General features: G+C 37.8%; 1 protein-coding gene across 1 annotated transcript; it reads left to right on the forward strand.

Moving 5' to 3' along the window:
• Positions 1 to 24,162: 24,162 nt before the first annotated feature.
• On the forward strand, positions 24,163 to 25,131 carry OR51S1 (olfactory receptor family 51 subfamily S member 1). The gene has a single exon (XM_025929072.1). The coding sequence runs from the start codon at positions 24,163 to 24,165 to the stop codon at positions 25,129 to 25,131; it is 969 nt and encodes a 322-aa protein (XP_025784857.1).
• The last annotated feature ends 1,626 nt before the right edge of the window (positions 25,132 to 26,757 follow it).

Here is a 26,757-nt window from a genome sequence, read left to right on the forward strand (position 1 = left end):
TAAGCACAACACTCCTTCATTTACCCTGAACCTGGATGTGGCCTCAGAATCATTCTCAACCCAGGAACCTCAGGCAGCCACCTACCATTACAGAAAATTAAATGTATTATCATCTCCAGTCTGGTAAAATCTTAGTCAAATGGGTACTAAATCATACTTAGGAAAGCAACAACAGTATTTCTTTTTTTTCTTTTTTTTTAGCATAACTCTCTTTGTCTAAAAGGAAGTGAGACCCTCAGGGTTCACTTGAAGCCTTTTTCAGGATTGGGATCATCTGATAATGACCTATTGCTAAGGCACAGTGATCATGCATAACACATGTAACCCTCTGAGTCTTTACAGAGGCCTTAATAGACATCTGGGAGACACCCTTATGTTGCTAGAATCAATAACTATATTTATGCCACAGGACCCCCTGATGGGACATTTGACTTCAGACATGAATGCTAGCTAGATGTAGAACACACTCTGAGAGGCTCTCATGCTTAAGACACTCCTCAGTTGCCTTCATCAGTTGATTGGGATCAAGTTGACTATGAGGCAATGTAGCGTCAAGAACGTGGACTCTGGACTGGCACATCTTGGATTCAGATTCCAGTTCCTCTGCTTCTCAACATACAGTCCTGTATGTGTAACATGTGGCAATCATAGTACCTACCCCATAGGGGCAGTGTAAGTATTAAAAATGTAAAAATGTGGAGACATTAGAAAGCATGATGTGTGCTTTTTATTATGATTACTTGGAATAAAAAGTTCCTTTCTTCATATGTTTTCTGTACTGACATTGAGTTTTTCATTTGTTTCCTTCCATTTTTTGTTCTGTTTGAGTTTTTTGGTCAGAGTTTTTTACAGTTAGTGGAAGTGAAAACTAATAGGTTCTCCTCTATCAGCAAAGAATCACATTTACTTTGTATATCTTGTAATTTTTGAATAATTTATCCTCTTTTATTCAATTATTAAATATCTCACCTCTAGGCTACGTATACATTTCTGGCTGACCCATGCTCATGATGAATCAAAAACCATATTATTACCTTTTTTTTGACATTTCCCAAAAGATCCTCTTTGAAAGATTTCTGATTCATATTTCCCCAGTCTTAGCCACGACATTTTCTGTCTTTCTATGAAATATTCATTTCTTTCCATTACTCTTATGAAAAAGAGCTAGCCGTTGGTTCAAATATCTGGCCTATTAGATGTCAGCATACATTTCTTTCCTATTACTTTAGTTTTTGCCTCTTTTAGTGATTTTTGAGAAATAAAGTGCTTATGTTTTTCAAATGATTATAATAAAAAGTAGAAATGAGAGAAAAGTTTAAGAGGTAGACAAATGAGAGTGAAAAGGTAAATAAGGTAGGGGGAGGGAAGAAGAGAAGAGAAAATGAATAAAAAGAAAAACAGAGATCCAAAGACCAGCAGAAGTAAAAGTTGATCTATTTCACATTTTATTAATAAAGAAACTGAAACCCAGAAAAAGAAAATAACTTGCCCTGAGTCAAACACCTAATTAGTAGCAAAGCAGGTAAGAGAGGGACAAAGGCAGGGGTGCCTGGGTGGCTCAGTCGGTTAAGCATCCAACTTCAGCTCAGGTCAGGATCTCACAGTTCATGGGTAGAAGCCCTGCATCTGGCTCTGTGCTGACAGCTCAGAGCCTGGAGCCTGCTTAGGATTCTGTGTGTGTCTCTCTCTGCCCCTTCCCCTGCGCTCTCTCTCTCTCTTTCTCTCAAAAATAAATAAACATTAATTTTTTTTTTTAAAAAGAGAGGGACAAAGGCACAGCCTTGTTGAGGAAAATTACAGCTAAATGCAATGGGAGCTTAAGGGTGCAATTAGAGAAGACCAAGTTAAAACTGCATCTCTTGGCCAAAGACCCTTACTCCCTAATACAGGTCCTTAGATTTTATTCTGTATCTATATTGCCCAGGATCTAGAAAACAGGAAGAGTTCAAGTCTATCTCCTGATAATTAGGCTTTTAGGTCCCAAGTTCTTCCTTTGAAAGTTTCATCTAGCCCTGACCCTCTGCTGTCCATACTGCAAAATTTATGGAAAAACTGATTGTCTAAGTGTTCTGCATCTGCCCAGGCTACCACAAGCTATATGGCCTCATTATAGATCCTAGATTGTAGGAGCAGGTGAACAATGAAATAAAACTACAAAATTTCTCTATTATATAAGTAGCAGCAAACAAACAAACAAAAAACACACTTGAATCTGTTCTAAGTACTAGGAAGTTTCTAGGCAATCTAGGATATTTGTAGATGATAGAATAAGATTGGAACTGGCCTTTAAAACAGAGGTTGACTCTTCATTATTACCAGGATATATGATGGGCAGAGAGAACCTGAGGAAATAGAAAGAAAAACCCTCCTGAAGAAGAGTTTAATGGTAACCATACCTCGCCTGACAGTAGAGCCACAAACTGCCATATCAAGGGGAAAATTCCCAAACTCCAATCATTCTAAGGTTCTAAATGAAAGGAATTTTAAAAGTACAATGTGTAAACAATATAGAAACAGTTATTCAGTATTCTATAGGTGACATTTATCTTCTGCTTACATTGAGTAGGGAGTGAGTAGGGAGGGCGTTCCTTACATTTTAAGATAATGGGATCAGATATTTATCCACCTCTTAGAAAAAGGTGACCTATTCATTCTGAGGTTAAAGAAGTTGTCTTCACATCTTTCCCTTAATGATGTGAATGAGAAAGAGAGCAAGAACATAGGACATGGAGTGTTTGGGTTGGAGAATAAAGGACAAAGGAAAGATAAGGGGACAGGAAAGAAGTGATTGGGAGATAATTAGAACTTCAGTGATAGTATATTAAAATCTTAAAATACTCTGTTGGTAGGCCAACTTTTTTTTTTTTTTTTTTTTTTTTTTTTTGCTCTAAAACTTACCTGGTTGCTGAGAATATCCCTAGCTGGAAGAGCATCTTAAGCAGCCTGAAGCTTGCCTGACAAAACCATTGCCAGGCTACCACAATGAGCCCACATGAGGACTTTTATTTCTTGCACTGCTCCAAAAGTCCTCCTCCTATCACACCATGGAGAGTTTCACAGATCAATCAGCAGAGTTACTCCCTGGAGCTTCTGAGATTTGAGGAGGTCTCCCCAGAGCTGTAAAATCACCTCCTAGATATTCATGTCTGGGGTATGAAAGAGTATTGAGGAGGCTAGTAGAAAAAGGCATTTTTTGTGTGCATGTGTGTGCAGGGGGTTAGTTTCAGAGGCTGCTTAGAGCTCAATTATGATCTCTCAGGGCCATCTTAGCCTCTTTCCATGTCCTAAAATGAATGACAGTTGCCTTTATTTTTCTCAAAACACAGCAAAACTAATAAAAATATCCCAAGGAAAAGTGACTCCAAGATTTTCCCATTCTATTTTCCCACAAAATCTACAGTTGAAATGACTCCCTAGTAAATGAATTTTTCCTGATGTTTCATTGCTCAGTTTTCAGTATCAACCGAAGAAGTCTAGCCATGCCCTGTAAAAGGAAAGCAAGAGACTCTACAGGGAGTCATCAATTGTACCAACAAATCAAGAAACAATTAATTTTCCATAATATCCAATTATTACCTTCAGATAATGCTACCATTCCTAACTGCCCCCCTGAATACTAATAACATCAGCAACAGCATTAATAAAAAAATATCTAATATTAATTCTGAGTTTCATCAGTTATATGATTTATCACATTTGCTTTACACCTTCATTATAATAATCCTCATGACTTTAAAACTCTTGTGAAGTTGATATGGTAAGTATTATCATCTTCATGCTTCCAAAGAGAAAAGAGGATCATATTGGGAATTAGTCTAGATTGTCAATGTAACTTCAAGAATTTTTATTGCAGAAATTACTTATGCTAGAAATAATAGAGCAGGTGTTCCTCACTGCCCCAGGTGTGTTCCAGACTTACTAGATCTTGAAGGTCAACATTACTAGATAAGGAAGAAATGCTCATGTAAATTAAGCTCTCTTAATCAATTACCATTTATCTACATGATGGTCCTACAATAATTTAATATTAATTCAGATTCTCTTCACCACCATAGAATCTCAAAGTGTTCAGTTTCTTAACTAGAAATAATTCATCTCTACATCATATAATCATTCTTGTAAACTGTTTGGAGTAAGTAAGCTGTGGAATTGCTCTACTTGCAATAATTTAACCTCTATATTCTATTGCTCATTATAAATGAATCTTACAGCTCAGTAACACTCTTACTCAAATTTTTCATCCATATTGACGAATAAGGGCTTTGAGTAACTGAATCACTGTAATTTTATTCTAATCTCTCAGTCGACACTTTTTATTGTTTGTTGGTTCGTTGGTTGTGTGTGTATATGTGTGTGTGTTTAGTTTTGGTTTGTTTGGGTTTTTTACTTGTACAGGTTGATCATTTGCATCTCACATGGATTCTGATTTCTTTTCACTTTCTGTCTATATGTCAACACAAATATAAAACTAGACAAATATTACTATCTCTCTTTTTAAATTTCAACATCTTCAAAGCTGAAAACAGAGGACACTGTGCAATAGGTCAGATTGTACAGTCCTATAGATTTAGAGTACCCATCTTTCATTAATTAATTTTGTTTGATTGGATACTAATCCCATTCCTATCAAAAGCAATTTCAAATATTCACACTTCTGGGGCGCCTGGGTGGCTCAGTCGGTTAAGCGTCCGACTTCGGCTCAGGTCATGATCTCACGGTTCGTGAGTTCAAGCCCTGCGTCAGGCTCTGTGCTGATGGCTCAGAGCCTGGAGCCTGTTTCAGATTCTGTGTCTACCTCTCTCCCTGACCCTTCCCCGTTCATGCTGTCTCTCTCTGTCTCAAAAATAAATAAACATTAAAAAAAATAGACAAATATTCACACTTCTAACCCCCCTCCCACTCAGTCTTTTTCCCATCACATTCCATAGCAAAACCCTTTCCCTACTCATTCAAAAGAATTGTGATGATTTGCTCCAATCTTTTTCAATATCCCACCCTCTCTTAGCTACTTCTTGAAATACATTCACACCCAAACTTTCCTTCTCAGAGTTTAAATAAATTGCCTCTTCCCAGGTTCAATATTAACCCTACTCCAATCCCAGTCTCTCTGATTCCATTTCCTACTGTAACTCTTGCTTGTCTCATTCAACTTTACATACAAACAGATTCCTTCCAAATCTGTATCTCTGATCCTCATCCTTGTGTTGACTTTCAGGCAGTTCTATGTATCTGCCTGGTGGCCATTATCTTTACCTCTGCATCACACATATTCATCAAAATCAATAAATCCATAACTTTAAAATGCAACTTTATGCTTTCCCCTCTATACTTTAACTGGCTATTTCTTTACTTTTATATCTCAGTTCATAGTTCAATCCATCTAGTCATGTAAATACAAAAATATAAGTCATCCTATAAATAGTACATCCTGACATTTTTACCTTTTAAATATTTCTAATATTGCTTTCTTTTTATATCAAATGTAATACAATTCCACACACTCTATTTCTACTACATGGACTTCTTCAGTAACATTCTAACTTTTTTTATTCACACAAAAATAAACTGCTTTGTTTATTCTTGTTTTTCCCTGTTCCTTCTTTCTCTAAGTTATGAGTAAGTAATGAGATTTCTTTTATTGTCAATTTCTTTAGAAAATATTACTCTAATAATATTTGGCACTAACCAAATTTGAACTGGACAGATGTCTTATTAAATGTAGTTAAATTATTTCATTGCCACATAAATTTTATTTTTTATGAAAGCATTATGAAAAAAATCATAATCATGAGAGGCTGAAAATGCATTTGCAAATAATCTGTAAGCCTATATATCTTGTTTATCCTTAAGCAGTTTTCATAACATCAAGACAACTTTTCATATTCATGCAAGTGTATATTTTTCCCAAAATGTATTTTTTCTTGCTGACTCATTCTTACTACATTTCTGAAGTATTTAAAAAACTGAATTACTAGAATTTTTGAAGCACAAATGCTTCAATTCATATCCAGAGCAATACATTGTGTGATCAAAGTGACCAAAACATATTTGTTGCATTTTTTTAAAAAATGGAAGAGTAGAAGAACAGAAGAAAGGAAAAAAGGGAAAAAGCAAGAAACCAAGGGAAGGTAATATAATGAGAAAATGGGCAAGAGAGAGGGAGGACATAAGAAAAGATGGATGAGGCTTGAAAGTTAAATTTTATCAAACTTAAACTGCCAAATGCTCTTAATGAGAGTTTACATTTTTAAAATGATTTTAAAATGTATAGCCAATGAAATTTACATCTTTTTGTGCAATTCTGTCATAGAGTCATGCAACCACCCCCTTAATCCAAATATGGAAGAGTTCCATCAACCCAAAACATTCCATCATGTTACCCCTTGTAGTTGACCCCTTCCACCCACCACAAGCCCTTGGCAACTGCTAATCTGTTGTCTGACCCTATAACTTTCGTTCATTAAATGGTATGTAATCTTTCAAACCTGAATTTTTCCATTTAACATAGTGCATTTGAGATTTATACACAATATTGCTAAACAGGGTTTCATTGTATGCATATCCATTGTATGGATATAGTTGATATTCTGTTTATCCATTTGGTAGTTGAAGGAAGTCTGTAAGTAAAGTTGTTATAAGCATTCACACATAGGTTTTTATATGTGCCTAAGTTTTCATTTCTCTTGTTTAAATACATAAAAGTCGATGGCCCAGGCATATGTTAACTATGTGTCTAACTTTATTAAAAAAATACCAAATTATTTTTCAAAGTGGTTGTGCCATTTTGTATTCTATCACCAATGTATGACAGTCCTACCTGCTTTTGTTCCAACTAGCACCTTAAATTATCATTTTTTTGTCATTCTTACAGGTTTATAGTGACAACTTATCATGGTGGTTTTAATTTTTATTTCCTTAGTGACTAATAATGTTGGGCCTTTTTTTATGTGTTTATTGCCATACATAATATCTTCTCTGATGAAATGTCTATTCAAATCTTTGGCCCATTATTTGCTATTGGGTTACTTTTTTTTTCTTGTTGAATTTATAGCTTAATATATTATATATTTTTATTAAAAAACCTTTGTTGTTTATATGATTTTTTACTTATTCCCCTAGTCTGTGTTTTGTCTTTTCTTTTTCATTATCTTAACACTGTCTTTTGTTAAGCATTTTTATTTTTAAAAATCTTATAAAATATATTTTTAAAGTTTATCTTTTTATTTTGAGAGAGAGAGAGAGCAAGCATGAGAGTGAGTGGGGGAGGAGCAGAGAGAGAGACAGAGACAGAGACAGAGAGAGAATCTCAAGCAGGCTCTGCACTGTCAGTGCAGAACCTGACATGGGGCTTGAACCCATGAACTGTGAGATCATGACCTGAGCTGAAATCCAAAGTTGGATGCTTAACTGACTGAACTACTCAGGTGCCCCTCTTATAAAATATTTTTGATTATATATATATATATATATATATATACACACACACACACACACACACACACACACACACATATATACACATACAAATGTGTGTGTGTGTGTATATACATATATATATATAGATATAGATATATATACATATATATATTTGCTTTGAGTTGTGCTTTTGGTGTCTAATTTAAGAAATATTTGCATAACAAAAAGTCTCAAAGATTTTCTCATATTTACTCTTCTAGAAATTTTATAGTGTTATGATTTACATTTATGTTTATGATTTTTTTGTTCAAAAATCAATTGACCATATTTCTTTGGGTCTCTTTTTGTAGATTCTCTATACTATTTCACTGATTTATGTGTCTATCCCTTTGCCAAAACAATAGGAACTCTAGAAGTCAGGTATTAAGGGTCTTCAAACTTTCTCTTCTTTTTCAAAATTGTTTTGTCTATATTAGTTCTTTTGACTTCTTATATACATTTTAGAATCAGCTTGTCTATCTCTACCAAAAACATTGCTAGGCTTTTGATTGGAATTTCATTAAACCTTTAGAATAATTTAGGCAGAATTGACATCTTAAAAAATGTTGAGTCCTGTAATTCATTTTCACCATTTATTTAGGTCATCTCTTATTTCTTTTAACAATGCTCTCTATTTTTCAACATGATAATCTTGTACAAATTTTATTAGCTACATAGCTTGGTGTGTCATTTTGGTGCTATTATAAATGGTACTTAAAAAAATCCATTTCTGGGCACCTGGGTGACTCAGTCAGTTAAGTGTCTGACTTCAGCTCAGGTCATGATCTCACGGTTCATGAGTTCGAGCCCTGTGTCGGGCTCTGTGCTAACAGCTCTGAGCCTGGAGCTTGCTTAGGATTCTGTGTCTCCCTCTCTCTCTCTCTCTCTCTCTCTCTGCCCCTCCCCTGCTCACACTCTGTATCTCTCTCAAAAATAAATAAACATTAAAGAATTTTTTATTCCATTTCGAATTACTCATTGCTAATATGTAGAAATATCACTGATTTTTTTTTTATATTGACTCTAATCCTGTGATCTTGCCAAACTAATCTTCAAGTTCTAGGAACTTTTTGTATATTTCTTGTGGTTTTTTTATATAGACTGTCATGCTATCTATGAATACACAGTTGTGTATTTCTTCTTTTCTAATATATATCTGTATGCCTTCTACATTTTCCCCTCATTGTACTGAGTAGAATTCTAGTACAATTCTGTACAAGAATGGTGAGGACATACACTCTTGCCTTTTCTTCCAATCTTAGGGAGAAAGCATTAAGTCTTTCATCATTAATTATAATATTAGTTAGCAGCATTTTTGTAGATGCCCTTTATAAAATCATGGAAGTTCCCTTTGTATTTATAATTTGCTGAGAGTTTGGGCCATGAACATACGTTGGCTTCAACATGTCAAGGTAGAGGAGACTACATACAAGGATAAGAGCAGCCTCTAGGATATGGCAATGACCCCTGACAGCCAACAATAAGTTAGAGAGCCTACAGACTGAGTCCAATTTGTCTTTTCTATTATGCCACTCTCTTGGGCTTAAGACATGTATTTTCTTGGCAGAAATATTGTATTCCATTGTCACATATATTTTGGGGAATACTAGCTAATTTGGGAGCAATTAAGTTACCTATATAGATTATGAAGGGGAGGAAGAAATTTTCCTTTGTCCAAGGTTCTTCTTACTGGACTAAGAATTAAATTTACATGGAACAGATTAACAGGAGAAAAATCCAAGGTTTCAATATGTGCACACAGAGGTCTAATAATGAAATTGAGACCCAAACACATGAATAAGGCAGGCAGTGTTTGTACATTTTAGACAAAGAGATAATAAATGTGTAAAAAATTGTCAGAATAAAGAAAACAGACGTTTGGGAGCTTTTATTAGTAAATGAAATTTGGGCTGAGGTAGCAAATTAGTAAAAAAGTAGCAAGTTTTCAGGTGCCTGGGTGGCTCAGTCAGTTAAGCGCCTGACTTTGACTCAGGTCATGATTACACAGTTCATGGTTCAAGCCCTGTGAGTTTGAGCCCATGTCGGGCTCTGTACTGACAGCTCGGAGCCTGGAGCCTGCTTCAGATTCTGTGTCTCCCTCTATCTCTGTCCCTCCTCTGTGCTCTCTCTCTCTTTCTCTCTCTCTCAAAAATAAACATTAAAAAAAATTTTTTTAAGTAACAAGGTTTGTTTCTGCAGCTTTCTCAGCTTTAAAGCTTCTATCTCTGGTGATTAAGATGTCTTTTTACTTCTTAGTACAGGCAAGGTAACTTTCATATGGGAGATTTATTGTCTGCTTTCAGGGGTGACAAAAAAGCATCTGGGTGTCCTTGTACTGGCTGTTTCCCAGGTTCAATTCAAAATAATCAATATGGCATTTGGGGCAGCCTGCCATCAGCCCCTACAAACACTAGCAATGGGAGGTAGGCATTGTTCTGGACACTTCACTCACATTTCATCCAAATTCTTTTTACTGATGAGGAAACTGAAGTTCAAAGATATGAAGTAGCTTGTCCACAGCCTTATAGCTGGAAAATGGCAAAGCAAGGATTTTTACCTAGATGGTCTAACTACGAAAGCCACAGCACCACACAGTGGGCTCCTAAAACATCATATCGAATGACACACACGTTGACCTGAGAAAAGAAGGGACCCAAGAATGGTTTAATTCTGTCCCTCCCTCCAACCTATTAGGCCAGATTCATTTATCACATGAATAAATGGCTATCCTGAACATCCAGGAAAGCAGGCTGCAGATAGATATGGGGCCCTTCCTGTGGTTTAGACATCCGAGGAGAGGCATCCCCAGATCCCAAGTGGATATAGATCGATGGATATAGAATGTTTCACTGAACTTATCAGGGAGCCTGAGACAGCCCTTGTTTATGGGGTTGTGCGTGTTTGAGGTGCTAGATGAATGTAGTCAGTGTCCTCAGCTCCATTCACCATGGGGTTAAACTTTAGTTGCAGACTTTGAGGCAGCTTCCAGATCCAACAGATCACACCTGCTGGAATTGCTGGAAGGAGTGTGAGGAGGGTAACTTGAGTCAGGAGACGTGTAGCTGTGCCCTGGGGATAGAGAGATTAAAGTACCATCTCCTGAAAGGGAGTAGAAGTGACAGGGATGAGCCCGATAAAACCCCCAAGCTGGGATCTGGTTACCCAGGTCTGCTGCAGGGATTACAGGAACAAAAGCACCCTGAAAATTCTCCGGGAGGGGAGGAGCAGTGGAAGGCATGGCACACAATGAGCATTTATGGAGATTTGGGTTGATTGTGTCCAGGGTGTGAAGGAAAAGCTACAAGCTGGTGTGGGGAGTAGGGTGTCTGGTGATACCTGATCCATCAGAAAACAAGGCATCTATAGGGAACAAGAAATGGCAGGGAGAATGAGAAAGTGCAAAGTACAGGGGAGAGAGAGACAGAGAGTAAGCCAAAATGACTGGGCTAGAGGAGTGAAGGGATCTAGTCGAGCTAGCTGTTGTATTTCGAAGAGAGCTGACTTTATGGATAGCAGTGTGCATGTGGCCAGGGATGGGGATGAAACCATAACAAAGGTAAGAGGCCATTTTATAGTTCCAGCAAGTTTTTTAATTGATTTAGGCCTTAGCCTGAGGTTGCAAAGCAAGTGACTAAGTGATCTCTGCAGAGATGGAACCTGTGACCTTAGAGCCATTAGCACCACGTGGTACTCCACTGAGCTAAGGACTATTAGTCAAAACAGACAGGCAACAAAACCAGAAGATATCCCTGCGGACTGAGCCTGAGGCACTCTCTAGGGCTCATTATCCGCTCTCTGAATTAAAGGCTGGGAAGAGGTGGTGGTAATGTTCAAAGAGCAGACAGGCCAGGGTGAGGCAGGACACAGGGACCTATGAGGACTATGAGCTCAGGATTAGTATAGGGTGGAGGAGAACCTGCTTCATGGGCTATGAGAACAAGACTGGATCCTAGGGATGGAGAGACTCTTCATTCCTGCTGCAGTTTAAAGGTCATTATTGTGCTTCCTCTGGGCTGAACAACAAGCCCTTAACTAACCACAACATTCTCATCGAGGTTCCCCATGGGGTTCTGGCAACAAGAGGCTGGACACCTGTGCTCGCCTTTCGTGTATCCCACACCCCACCCACTCCCCCAGATGAGGTACATCTAGGGTTGCATAAAGAATATACCTGAGGCAGTCCACTAGAACACCAAAGTGTGTGAGGGTCGCTGAGAGAACCAAGTGTGGTGAGTGAACTGCACAAAGGGAGAAGTAGGTATGGGGAGGGACAATAAGACTTATGGTGAGAGTGATGAAATAAATGGGAGAGAAAATAAGAAAGAAAGGAAAGAGGAGGGAGAAATAGGTATGGGAGTTCCTGTTTCTGAACATGGAAGGATAAAAATGAGATGGGGCAAAGAATGGGACCACTCTTAGAAAGTTCCTTCAATTTTTGAAGAGTTGGAAGGTAGATTGGGTTGGGGGGTTGGGATAGAGCAGATGGAGAGATCAGAAAAGCACAGTGTCCTTTGTAGAAGGGAGGGACGCATGGGGTTCAGAATTTGGGCAGTGAGGCAAAGTTTTGTCTAAGCTGACTCATTAAAACAGCTCATGGAATTCAACAAACTTATTTCATGTCTAATGGAAATATGTGATTATAGGAATAAAAAATCCAAAATAGTCCTTGTCTTCAAAGAGCTCACAGAGCAGCAAGAAGGTATGGGAAGAGCTCCAGTAGTACACTAACTTATGCATAGAATTGTAGAAGGGGGGAGTGATTCATTTGGAGGGAGAAATACATTAGAAGGCCTATGGGAGCTGGTAGCATCTGAGTTCTAGTAAGGAAAAGTGGTTTCCTGAGGTGGAAAATGCAGAGAAGTTAGAGGTAGCTATAGGTGCAAAGGCAAGGATATGACTTAGCATATAGTATTAGGAATTGGGACTGAATATTTAACATCATACGTTAGAACTAGGAAGTCATGTGGAGCAGACTTTGCTGACCAAATCTATCACTGAGGGATGTCTTCAAATTGCATAGTGCAGTTCTGAGTTTACTGGTGGCCAGAACCTCTGCATGGTAGAATCTGGGGAACCTTGAGAATTCAGTGGTGGTATCTTCTATCCCTCATATATGGGCTGGCTTTCTGCTTACCTTGTCCGATTATAACCTGCTAGGGTCCTTTGTCCCAGGTTCTTCAGAGAAAAGCTAAATCTCCCTAGTAAAGACATAGCATGAAAAAGAATCTGAATACAGGGAGCAGTAGAACTGATCATTGCCTTACCTTCCAACTATCCACACAGATTTGAGACTAAGAACATGGGAAATTATTTTCTAAGTTTGGGCCCTATAATTTATCTAAACCTTTCTCTTCCCTAGATTGTTGTATTCCTCCACCCCATCTGCTATGCTTGTTTCCCTTATCCTCCCTATATGCATAGGTCTCTTACCATATCAACACTTTATAATGTGCCAGCTTTGATCTCATACTTTGTTAAGTGGTTATCCATGGGATATACCACCTGTTTCCAAAGGATTGCTTGGTGCTTGGCACTCAACATAGCTCTTTCAGTCAGGGTTAATCTGGAGATAAAAGGGGGCCTTTCAGGAGGTGGAGGGGCAATCATTGTCTTGGAGAGAAATCTACCCTCTTAGCCATTTCTTCCTACTCCATTTTATCACCTATGGCTCAACTCCTGTGACGCTGATGCTATACCTCTCCTCACACTGGCCACTTCTTAAAGCCATCCTAATGCTGCAGCATTCGCCCGCAACCAGAGACCCTGTCTGACATACACTTTTCAATGCTGGCCTCATAAGTAGCAGGGAGAGTTGTGGTGAGGCCTTAATTGCCAGTACTAGGTCTGGACAGAAATGTAAAGTGAGAAAATCTGTTCATAATACTCTGCCATCTCTATACGCTGCTCACAGCTTTCCATGAAGCCACCATCAGATCTCCCTTCTAACCAAATATCCAATGTTCCATTTGTCCTTCAGATGGAAGGGAACTAGTCTGGTAATGAATGAAACTTCTGTTCTGTCCCAAAAAACATTCTCCAGTATGTATAAACATGTTTTGGTGACAATGTCCCCACTTTTAGTTTTGAACCATAGAGTTAAATCTGTAGAGAGCAAGGTTTCAGTGTGAGAAAAAAGAAGCTTACTTATCCTTATAGCAACATACCAGATATTTGAAGTGAAATAAGGATGCCTAATTGAGCAATGTGAGATGTGTTTCAAGATGCATGTTTATGACCTCCTGAATTTCTGATATATATAGATGTATATACATAGCTGCATATTGCAGGGATGTTTGTGAACATCTGATAAGTATGTGTGTATGTAAGGAGATAAGAGCTACTCATTGGCTGCATACATGTGTTTTGAAGAATGACTGAATCTTTAAATTTACCTGGCTATGATTGTGTGAGGTGGCAAAAGATTGATTAGGAACACTTGTCATTCACAATCTGTGGACATGAGTGTATATATGATAACATATGTCCACCAACACAAACTTAGGCTTCCACATGCCTTTTTGTTCATACATGCATTTATATCAGTGTGTATTCAGAAGTGCTTCTATCTGAGGGAATGAGCATTTGTATATTTCTGCACCCTTGAATGTATAAGTTACACTTTTGTTTGAGTACCTGTTAATTTGATATGCATATGTTTCAAAAATACTTCTGCCCATGAATATAAACCTTCCTTGCATGAGTGTTTCTGTGTATCAGGGTGGATAAGTATGTGTCTGTGTGTGCATGCATGTGTGTAAGGGCATGCATATATGTCTATGTTGTGTGTAGAAATAGATATTGGCCACAAAATGTATATTTTTGTGTTTGGATAGTGTAAATGGCAGAAAGTACATGTGCTTTTTGTATGCTAGTTAGGTATGTATGAGAGCACTTTCAAAATTCTGGGAAGGAGTGAACCTGTCAAATACGAAGGTAGCATGTAAAGATTTAAATATCCCCACAAAAGCCTCACAGGGGGCACCTAGGTGGCTAAGTCAATTAAGTGCCTGACTCTTGGTTTCGGCTCAGGTCATGATCTCATGTTTGGTGAGATTGAGCCCCATGTTGGGAACAGTACTGAATGCAGAGCCTGCTTGAGATTCTCTCTCTCTCCTTCACTCTCAATGCCCCACCCCCAAAATTAAAAAAAAAAAAAAAGGCTCACAGGCTTTTTTTCAACAGGAATCTATCCTAAATCTCTTTCTGCTTTACTTTCTAACATGTCTACCCACCACCTGATCTGTTTTTAATGAGCAGGAATGTTCGGTCAAATGTATGAGATACATTAGGAGCCTCTGTTCTTGGGACTGTAAGCCCACATACTCAGAAGAAGCTCCATCTAGAAAACACTTCAAGCTGAGGCAGAGACTCCAAGATGGTGGGGACTAGAAATATGTTGACTCCACTGAAAAAAAGATTAACATTTTGGAGAAACTTATATGAGGTGTGCAAGAGGGGTGGCTGGGAAGATTTTGAGAATAGTGACAGTTTATGGAATAAAACTGAGCATTTCAGGAGAAGGGATGAAATCCAGGAGAAAATTTGGAGAAACAGAATGGAGAATGTGTAAAATAGAAGTGTAAAGGTTTTATGAAGCACATTTATTTGAAGTATAATATAAACCAGGAGCTGGATTCATAACAATGAATAAAATGAAGAACCATCTCTTGAGGAAGTTAACAGTTCATTGAGGAAAACACAGGAAGACATATTAAGAATTGAGAATGATCAGGATTATATTAGAGAATGTGCTATAGTGTGATAGGAGAGGGTAAATAGGGGCACCTGGGTAGCTCAGTTGGTTAAGCATCTGACTCTTGGTTTCTGCTCAGGTCATGATCTCACAGTTTGTGGGTTTGAGCCCCACATTGGGCTCTGTGCTGACAGTACAGACCCTGCTTGGGATTCTCTCTCTATCCTTCTCTCGCTGCCTCTCCCCTACTCACACTGCCTCTGTCTCTCTCAAAAATGAATAATAAAAATAAACTTAAGAAAAAAAGGAGAGGATAAATAAGCTATCCCAGAGTCTGTTAGAGAAAAGGTGGTCAGCAGTTTTCAGGAAAGGGAGGAACAATGTTTGAGTTGGAACATCATGCTATACATGAGAGAGGAGGACATTCCACTTATAAAATGTATTTTTCAAAGTGCAAAAATTAATGACATATCTGAGGAATCACAGTAGTTCTGCCAGGCTAAGATGAATGTAGAAGTAGACTAGAAACGAGTTAAGCAGTAAGGGATGTTGGGGCCAGATGGTGAAGAGGTTTCTATGACAAATAAAGGTGTGGTCTTTATTTTAAAGCAGTGGAAAATCAGATGGTTCAAAAGAAAGATGCCACAGCCACATTATCAGATTGCAAATTATAAAATAACACTGTGAAATCTATATGCAGGGAGGATTGGGAGACAGAAGAACTGGCAGCACAGAAACCAATCAGGATAATACAAACAAAAGCCTCAGCAAAACCCAAAACGCCTTTGATGACTAAAAGTGGATGTGGAAGAAAAATCTGAGATGAGACGATGGAGTTTACTAAGCATAGTTACTCATTTAATATTAGAAAAGTGTTGGGTTAACGCCAAAGTCATCTTTAAAAAATTTTTTTAATGTTTATTATTTTTGAGAGAGAGACAGAGACACAGAGCAAGCAGGGAAGGGGCAGAGAGAGAGGGAAACACAGAATCAGAAGCAGGCTCCAGGCTCTGAGCTGTCAGCACAGAGCCCGATGCAGGGCTCGAACTCACAGACCACAAGATCATGACCTGAGCTGTAGTCAGCCGCCCAACCGACTGAGCCACCCAGGCACCCCAAGGCCAAAGTCATCTTTTAATCCTATCCTCAATTCACTGTTAGTCCCTTACCCCAGTCATTATTACTTTAATCAAATCAAGTAATGCAAATCTGTCCAGGACTTCTAGGCACTTATGTACAAATGTAGCTGTCTGGGGTATAGTGTTAGGAGGCTTTTAAAACATACATAATACTATAATGGATCAATCATTATGCATATTTTTAACTCAACAATATATCTTTACTCTTAACTGTTGAGACTGCTATGCACCATGACTGTTTTTCTGATTAATTAGTTATCAGAATTAATATGAGAATTATGCAGAACTCTGCTTTTGTCCTCTTGCAAACGAAAATATTTTATGCCTCTTCATGCATATGGGTCTTTCTTTCTGATAGATATATCAAGAACTAGAATTGCCAAATTACGTAAATGACTTACTTTTTTTAAGTTAGTTTATTTTGAGAGAGAGAGCATGAGCAGGGGAAGGGCAGAGAGAGAGGGACAGAGAGAATCCCAAGCAGGCTCCACACTGTCAGTGCAGAGCCTGATGTGGGGCTTGAACTCACAAACCTGTGAGATCATGACCTGAGCCAAAATCAAGAGTCTGACGCTTAACTGATTGAGCCACCAAGCCTCCCCTAAATTTCTTATCTTAATGAAATGCACCAAATTGCTCCCAAAAGAGCTACAACATTTTACAGTGTTGACAGCCTTGATTAAGGCTTAAGTCATTTAAGGAGCCCCTGGGTGGCCCAGTTGGTTGAGTGCCTGACTTTGGCTCAGTTCATAATCTTGGGGTTCTAGGGTTCAGGCTCCCCATCCTGCTTCAGATTCTTTGTCTCCTTCTCTCTCTCTCTCTGCCCCTCCCCTGATTGTTCCTCTATCTCCCTTAAAAATAAATAAACTTAAAAGTAGTCTTTTAATATTTTTCCAGCATATAATTTTATCAAATTTTATGATTTTATCCCACATGACAGGTAAAAAATGTTTTTTTTTTTTTTTAAGTTTATTTATGTATTGAGAGAGAGAGAGCAGGAGAGGGGTAGAGAGACAGGGAAATTCCACACTAACAGCTAACAGTGTGGAGCCCAACGTGAGGCTCGTACTCACAAACCTCATCATGACCTGAGATGAAACCAAGAGTCAGACGCTTAACTGACTGAGCCACCCAGGCATCCCTGTTTTATCATTTATAAAATATGTCTTATCTTAGTAACCAATGAGATTGCTTTTATTATACATTTGTTTAGCATTTCTATAGTCTTATATAAAATCACACCTCATATTTTGCTAGATCTTACATTAGATCACCCATCTCTTTCTTATTTATTTGTTTCTTTATTCCAAATTTAAACTTCTTTCAGTAATACAAGTTGCAAATACTGTCCCATTCTGGGACACTCTGTCCCATTCTTTCTTTTATCTTTCAACCCCTATAGGGTACTATTGTTATGAGATGTTGTTGTTGTTGTTGTGATGATTTGTTGTTGTTGTTGTTGTTGTTGTTGTAAGAACACTTAACATGAGATCTGGCCTCTCAACAAAATGTTAAGTTGTTAACTATAGGCACAATGTTGTACAGAAGATCTCTGAAACTTATTCATCTTACATAACTGAAACTTTATACTCATTGAACAGTAATTCCTTGTCTCCCCCCACCCCAGATCCTGGAAGCCGCCATTCTCTTCTCTGTTTCTGTAAGTTTGACTATTATACACCTCATACAAATGGAATCATGCAGTATTTGTCCTTCTATAACAACAAGGTTTATTTTACTTTGCATATTATCCTCCAGATCCATCCATGTTGCAGCATGTGGCAGGATTTCCTTCATTTTTAAGGCTGAATAATATTCCATGGTATGTATATACCATAATTTCTTTATCCATTCATCCATTGATGGACCTTTAGGTTGCTTTCATATCTTACCTATTGTGGATAATGCTGCAGTGAACACAGGAGTGCAGATATCCTTCAACATCCTGATTTCAATTCTTTTGAATATACACTCAAAAGCAGCATGGCTAGATCATATGATAATTCTCTCTTTTTTTTTTTTTTTTTAATTTTTTTTTTTCAACGTTTATTTATTTTTGGGATAGAGAGAGACAGAGCATGAACGGGCGAGGGGCAGAGAGAGAGGGAGACACAGAATCGGAAACAGGCTCCAGGCTCTGAGCCATCAGCCCAGAGCCTAACGCGGGGCTCGAACTCACGGACCGCGAGATCGTGACCTGGCTGAAGTCGGACGCTTAACCGACTGCGCCACCCAGGCGCCCCTCTCTCTCTTTTTTTTAATGTTCCCTTATTTTTGAGAGACAGAGCATGTGTGGGGGAGGAGCAGAGAGAGAGGGAGACACAGAATCTGAAGCAGGGTCCAGGCTCTGAGCTGTCAGCACAGAGCCCAACGTGAGGCTCGAACTCACAAACTGTGAGATCATGACCTGAGCCAAAGTCGGACACTTAACCTGCTGAGCCACCCAGGTGCCCCTGATAATTCTCTTTTTAATTTTCTTAGGAAGCACCATACTGTTTTCCATAGTGGCTGCATCGTCACCAACTCTTATTATCTTTTTTTGTTTTGTTTTTTTTTTTTTTTGGCTAATATCCATCCTAACAGGTGTGAGGTGATATCTAATTATGGTTTTGATTTGCATTTCCCTGATGATTAGTGATTTTGAGCATTTTACCATATACCTATCGGCCATTTGTATGTATTCTTTAGAAAAATGTCTATTTAGTTCTTTTGCCTGTTTAAAATTGAGTTGTTTTTTGTTATTGACTTGTAGGAGTTTCTCATATATTTTGGAATATTAAACACTTGTCAAATACAATTTGTAAATATTTTCTCCTATTCTGTAGGTTGGCTTCTCACTTTGTTGGCTATTTCTTTCCTGTGCAGAAGTTTTAAGGTTGATGTAGCCTATTTGTCTAATTTTGTTTTTGTTATTTGTGCTTTTATGGTCATATATAAGAACTTACTGTCAATTCCAATGTCATAAAGCTTTGCCCTTATGTTTTCTTATGTTTCCAGGTCTGGGTGATGGGCATTGAGGAGGGCACTTGTTGGGATGAGCACTGGGTGCTGTATGTAAACTATGAATCACAGGAATCTAACCCCAAAACCAAGAGCACACTTTACACACTGTATGTTAGCCAACTTAACAATAAATTATATTAAATAAATGAATGAATGAATGAATGAATGAATGAATAAATAAATACATAAATATCTTTAATCCATTTTTAATTGATTATTATGTATGGTACAAGATATGCATACAATTTAATTTTTTTGCATATGGATATCAGTTTTCCCAATACCATTTGTTAAGGAGACTTTCCTTTCTTCATTGCACATTCCTGGCATCCTTGTTGAAGATCAGTTGACCATATACGCTTGTGTTCATTTCCAGGCTCTCTAGTCTATTCCATAGGTCTGTACATCTGTTTTCATTCCCTGTCTTGACTAGTAAGTTTTGAAGTTGGGTAGTGTAACTTTCCCAACTTTGTTTTTTCTCTTTCAAAATCATTTTGGCTCTTCTAGTCCCATAGCATTTCCAAAAAATTTTTAGGATAAGCTTATCAGTTTATACAAAAAGGCCTCTGGCCCTTTATCAGGAATACTGTTGAAGGTACAGGTAATTTGGGGGTAATCGAGAGATACCTAAACTTTCCATATTTATAAATATTTTAACTATATTGGAGCTTCTTTAATTTCTTTCAGCATTGTTTCAAAGTTTTCAGTGTATGATAGTATGTTTTTTTTAATTTAATCCTAGTAAAATTTTTGATGCATTGTGAATAAAATTATTTTCTCAATTTTATTCTCAGATTGTTCATTGCTATTTATCAACATACAATTGATATTTGTATCTTGAATTTGCATGCAATGGCCTTGTAAAATTCATTGATTAGTTTTAGGTTTTTTTCAATGGATTCCTTAGAATTTTCTATGTATAGATTCATGTCATCTGTAAATAAAGATCATTTTATAACTTCCTTACCAAACTGGACACTTTAATTTGTTTTCTTTAATGTATTACCTAGAATCTTCAGTGCAATGTTGAACAGAAGTGACCAAAGCAGATAACTTTGCCTCATTCTAAATCTTAGTCAAGTACGATGTTAGCTATAGGTTTATTCAGAGATGCCCTTTATCAGATTGAGGAAGTTCCTTTCCGTTTCTATTCTGTGACGTTTTTACCATGAATGAGGTTTTTGATGAATTCCTTTTCTGTGTCTATTGAGATGACTATGAAGTTTTGGTCTTTATTTTATTAATATGGCATATTATAGTAACTGATTTTAAAATGTAAAACCAACCTTGCCCTTATGGGATAAATCTCACTTAATCAAAGTATATAATTCTTTTCATATGTTGTTGAGTTTGATTTGCTATTATGTTAATAATTTGTATGTCTTCAGAGATATTTGTCTATAGTTTGGTTTGTTTTTGTTTTTGTTTTTTTTTTTTTCCCTGTGGTATCTTTGTCTGGCTTTGGAATTAAGGTCACACCATACTCCTAGCATGAGTTGTTTTTTTTTTTTTTCTTTTTTCCACTTTTAACAACATATATTGGTTCCTCACAACCTGAAATTTAAGGTGTCCAAATTTTAGGTTCCAGCTCATTTTTTCCTGGTCAGAACTCTTTCCTGTCCCTCAGAAGGACAATTTCTTATTCTATCCTCATCAGGCAAAGAGAACTCTGGTCCTTCATTTCTTTATAAAATCACTAATCTCACCATGGGGACTACAATGAGTTGGATTTTATAAAACTATCCCCTGTTAAAAAAAAGTTTGAGAAACATTTAGTATTTGTTCTTATGCTGAATTTTCCTGTGATTTACCAATGAAGCCATCTGAACCTGGGATTTCTTTGTAGAAAAATTTTAAATTAGTATTTGAATTTCTTTATGTTGTTATAGGTCTGTTCAGATTTCCTATTTTTCCTTGAGTCAGTTTGGCAATTTATGTCTTCCTTGGATTTTTTTTTTATTTAACCTATTTGCTGGCATATAGTTGTTTATAATATACTCTTATTATCATTTGGGTTTCTGTAAGGTCAGTAATCATGTTCCTTATTATATTCCTGATCTTGATAATTTATGTCTTTTATTTTTTTGTAAGGCTTATTAAGAGTTTTTTTTTTCAATATATGAAGTTTATTGTCAAATTGGCTTCCATACAACACCCAGTGCTCATCCCAAAAGGTGCCCTCCTCAATACCCATCACCCACCCTCCCCACCCTCCCACCCCCCATCAACCCTGTTTGTTCTCAGTTTTTAAGAGTCTCTTATGCTTTGGCTCTCTCCCACTCTAACCTCCTTTTTTTTTTCCTTCCCCTCCCCCATGGGTTTCTGTTAAGTTTCTCAGGATCTACATAAGAGTGAACACATATGGTATCTGTCTTTCTCTGTATGGCTTATTTCACTTAGCATAACACTCTCCTGTTCCATCCATGTTGCTAGAAAGGGCCATATTTCATTCTTTCTCATTGCCACGTAGTCCTCCATTGTGTATATAAACCACAATTTCTTTATCCATGCTTATTAACAGTTTTCAATTTTGTCCATCTTTTCAAAGAACAAATTTTGGTTTTATTGATTTTCTCTGTTGTTTTCAATTTTCCATTTTGCTGCTCTTTACTTGAATTACTTTACCTGTACTAACTTTGAGTTTTGATTGTTCTTTGTTTTACAAATACTTAAGGTAGAATCTCATGTTACTGATTTGAGAACTTCTTTTCTGATATAGGAATACCAACTTAGTAGAGCCTTGGGCCATCCCTACTTGCTGGCCACCAAGATGACCACACTAACCGACAAGCTCCAAATCAAGGAAGCTAGCTCAGGCAACTGGAACGAAGCCCTCAGCTTTCCCTGTCTCCTGCCTCTGACAGAACTGGAGACAGTGGGGATAACGAGGGCAGCCCTAGGCCAGAATGTCTTTACCATAGGAGTTATTTCCCAAAGTTCTGTAGCTTTAATGAATGGGCTTCATTCAGGAATGAATGGTATTAAAGTGGTGTTATTGACCATTTTACCAGTTTTACACTTGCTTTTTGTGAGAGAGGATTTTTCAACCTCCTCACTCAATCACACAACAAATAAATATCTGTTCCTATTCATTCCTCTTTAAATGTTTTCTGTTAGATTAAGATCTTTGTTTCATTTATTTTCCCTTATACTTTGAAAGTTTTACATTTAATTTTAAAATGTTTAATTTCATATTTTAAGATATATACATTTAGAATTTTTAAATGTGTTTGGAGTTAATTTACATCCATATTATTCCCCTAAGAACATAACTCAACATGTCTTTATTTTTTTCTTTTCCCCAGATCACAATTTCATGGTACTTTTGTCTGGAATTTCAGTTCTAACTTTTCTGGGTATTTGACTGAGGGAAAGAGATAGGACTACAGTGTGTGCTCAGTATTTCTTGTTGAAATTATGAATAATATTTGGATATTATATGTGAAGTAAGGCTAATTGTAAGGCTTTTATTGCGGGAAACTGGTGAGTGGTCTTGCCACAAACTGATGTAGGGAACCAATATATGTTCCTTTTTTTTCTTTCTTTCTTTCTTCCTTCTTTTTTTTTTTCCCTTTTGTCATTGTGATTTTCCCACCACTGTCTCCTAACTGAGGAAGCTGGAAGAACTTTTAAGATGCATTTGTGAAGATCTTTTTGGGATTATTTGAATTTAAAATAAATGGGACATAAGAGTAGAGATTTCCAGGATAAGATGAATATAGAATGAGCTAGAAGATATATTTGTAATTCATTAGTCCACAGAGTTAAAAGTCATAAGACTGGGGCGCCTGGGTGGCGCAGTCGGTTGGGCGTCCGACTTCAGCCAGGTCACGATCTCGCGGTCTGTGAGTTCGAGCCCCGCGTCGGGCTCTGGGCTGATGGCTCAGAGCCTGGAGCCTGTTTCCGATTCTGTGTCTCCCTCTCTCTCTGCCCCTCCCCCGTTCATGCTCTGTCTCTCTCTGTCCCAAAAAAAAAAAAAAAAAAAAAAAAAAGTCATAAGACTAGATACTACCACTGAAGAAAAAGAAGAGGGCCAAATTAAGATCTGTCAAAAATGTCAATATAGGGGTGCCTGGGTGGCTCAGTTGGTTAAGCATCCGACTTTGGCTCAGGTCATGATCTTACGGTTGGTGAGTTTGAGCCCCACGTTGGGCTCTGTGCTGACAGCTCAGAGCCTGGAGCCTGCTTCAAATTCTGTGTGTCCCCCACTCTCTGCCCCTCCCATGCTCATGCTCTATCTCTCTCTGTCTGTCAATAATAAATAAACATTAAAAATTTTTTTTGATGTCAATATATACCCTGAATGGGACACAGCAAGGTGAACTAAGTAATTAACTTCAAAAGGTAAACTTAGAAAGAAAAGGAGAAACTGGATTTGCAGCAGTCAAAGCTCATTGAGAAATACATCAGTTTAGGAAATATGAGTGCCCCTTGATTTAATACTAAAGGTGTAAAGTGTGACTTTATTGAGAGCACTTAAAGGGAACTGAAGTCAGAATGCCTGGGGTTGAGGGGAGCAGAAAAAGTGTTTATAAGAGTATAGACCCTCTCACAGATGTTTGCCATTAAGGGAGGGCTATGAGTTAGAAAAAAGCTGTAAGAAAAGCAGGGTTAAAGGAAAGTGGAAAAACAATTTAGGGAGAGAAACAGATTTGAGGACAGCTTTAGAAAAATTGCCAAGACATGGGATGACTTTGGCATAGATATTAGAATGTCTGTGTGTTCTGGGAGGGCATGTAAAAGCCAGTGTGTGCTGGGGGCTGGGGAAGGAGGCAGGCTGCGTTAGATAGCATTATGCAAATGTGTCAAAAGATTAAGTAAATCTTTCTAATCAGTTTTCAGGTTCCAGACTTCAAAGTGGGATCCTGAACTATGTCAACATTCCCCAATCAGGCAGCCCCCAGTAACACTTCAATGGCCCCCACCTTCTTGTTGGTGGGCATGCCAGGTCTGTCAGCTGCACCCTCCTGGTGGACAATACCACTCATCACAATGTACCTTCTCTCTGCCGTGGGCAACGGTACTATTCTCTGGATCATTGCCTTGGATTCCACCCTGCACCGTCCAATGTACTTCTTCCTCTTCTTGCTTAGCGTGTCTGATGTTGGCTTGGCCACAGCCCTGATGCCCACCCTGCTGGGTCTTGCCTTTGCTGGCGTTCATGCTGTCCCTGCTTCGGCTTGCCTCCTACAGATGTTCTTTGTCCACATCTTTTCTGTGATGGAGTCCTCTGTGTTGCTCGCCATGGCCTTAGATCGAGCACTAGCCATCTGCCGCCCTCTCCACTACCCAACGCTCCTCACCAATGATGTCATTAGCAAGATTTGCCTGGCTATTGCTTTCCGATGCCTGGGTCTCCATCTGCCCCTGCCATTCCTCCTGGCCCACATGCCCTACTGCCTCCCACAGGTCCTGACCCATTCTTACTGCTTGCACCCAGATATAGCCCATTTGGCCTGCCCTGGAGCTTGGGGTGCAATCTATAGCCTCTTTGTGGTTCTGTCAGTTATGGGATTAGACCCTCTGCTTATTTTTTTCTCCTATGGCTTAATTGGCAGAGTCTTGCAAGGTTTAGGATCCAGTGAGGATCGCTGGAAGGCTGGCCAAACCTGTGCTGCCCACCTCTCTGCTGTGCTCCTCTTCTACATGCCCATGATCCTTCTTGCCCTCATTGACCATCTTAGAGCGCCAATACCTCAGCCTGCCCATACTCTTCTCTCCTATGTCCACTTCCTGTTTCCTCCATTGATAAATCCTATTCTCTACAGTGTCAAGATGAAGGAGATTAGAGAGAGAATAGTCAAGAGACTACAGCCCAGGAAGGTGGGTTGTGCTCAATGAAGAGGATGCCCCTCCACAGTTGGTGGCTTAAAACTACCTAATACAAAAGTAGTTTTTCCATGATGAAGAACTCAGTTCAAAATGCATGAAATGGTCACTCAGGCACACATAAGCACATATACATGGATGTATCTGCCTGTCCTTGCAAGTGTGAATGTGTCTCTTAAGGTAAACTTACAAGCTCCAGAGAGTGACAGGGGTCTACCCACTGTTACACTACAGATCGTGGCATAGAACATCCAGGATCTAGGTCATGTCACAACCACCCAAGTGTGTGTCTGTTGTTGTTTTGTTTTTGTTAATTTCCCCACCACATCTGTACCCTAATGCCTGAGGAAACTGGAGGAGTTAAACAGTTACACAGCAGAGAAATGAGAACACAGAAACATTCCATGGCACTCTACGTGTGTGTGTGTGTGTGTGTGTGTGTGTGTGTGTGTGTTTGTACATTGCTTTACGGATCTTTTTATGGATTTTAATATATGTGTCATGGATATAATCACATATCACTGATCTATTAGTGTAGGCTCATAGTCTGACTTGTTAATATGTGGTATAAAGTGATCCCCCCCTCATGAAACAAACAAGAGCTTTGGAATCCTAACAAGAATTACATTATTTTTATAGATTAAGTGTAAGCTAACATTTATGATGATAAACTTTCACACCCCAAAATATATGATAGATGTTTCACTTATTAATACCTTTTTAAATTTTTCAATAAAATTATTTGTTTAATTAAATTTATTTCTATAGTTTTTAATTATATGATTTTGTTGCTCTTATAAATAAAATAATTCTCTATTCTATTTCCACATCCATAATGCTAGATTGGGGAAAATCATTTTTTACCTTGCATTAATACATATTTTACCAAATTATCATATGAATTATATAGCTTTTTATTTTTGGATTTTCCTTATATTTATCATATATAAGTAAAAATAGGTGACTGGTAGGTTTTTCCTACTATTCATACAACTTATTTCATTTTACTTTATTTAACTCATTGGAATCTCCAGCCTGTTATGAAAGAATAACAGTGAAAGTGAACGCTCAAATCTTGTTATTGATTTTAACAGAAGTGGCATTAGTGGTTCACTTATTAGAACAATGGTTGGCTGCAAGATCTGTGGGTAATTTGTAAATATTCAAATAATTTATGTGTATTCCAATTTTATTAATTTTTAATAAGCTTACTCAATAAACCCTATTAAGTGCTTTTTCAGCATCCACTAATATAACTATAATTGTCTGCTTTAATGTGTTGTTCAATTTTCTGATATAGAAACATCTTTTTTCTATTGTGATTATAGAAAAATGCATTCTAAATGAAAGTAGCAAATTGGATCCACTTAGTGCCAAAACAAGAACCCATACTAATCTATCAGGATACATTCCAGCAAGGCAGAACAGTTATATCCTCATCTGATACCAAGTTTCTCTGCAAGGTATATTATATATCCTCTTACTAAATTAGTATTTCCATTTCACAAATGAGAATACTGTGACTGAGGATTTCAGAATGTTTAAAGTATATAAAATTAGTTGCAAAGGCAGCATTTATTTTCAGATTTGCTCAATAAAAAGCCCCTGCTATAAAATACTTTTTTTTTTAATTGTTGA

Source organism: Puma concolor, chromosome D1 (assembly GCF_028749965.1).
Source record: "Puma concolor isolate L17-30 chromosome D1, mPumCon1.1.hap2, whole genome shotgun sequence".
Classification (NCBI taxonomy): domain Eukaryota; kingdom Metazoa; phylum Chordata; class Mammalia; order Carnivora; family Felidae; genus Puma; species Puma concolor.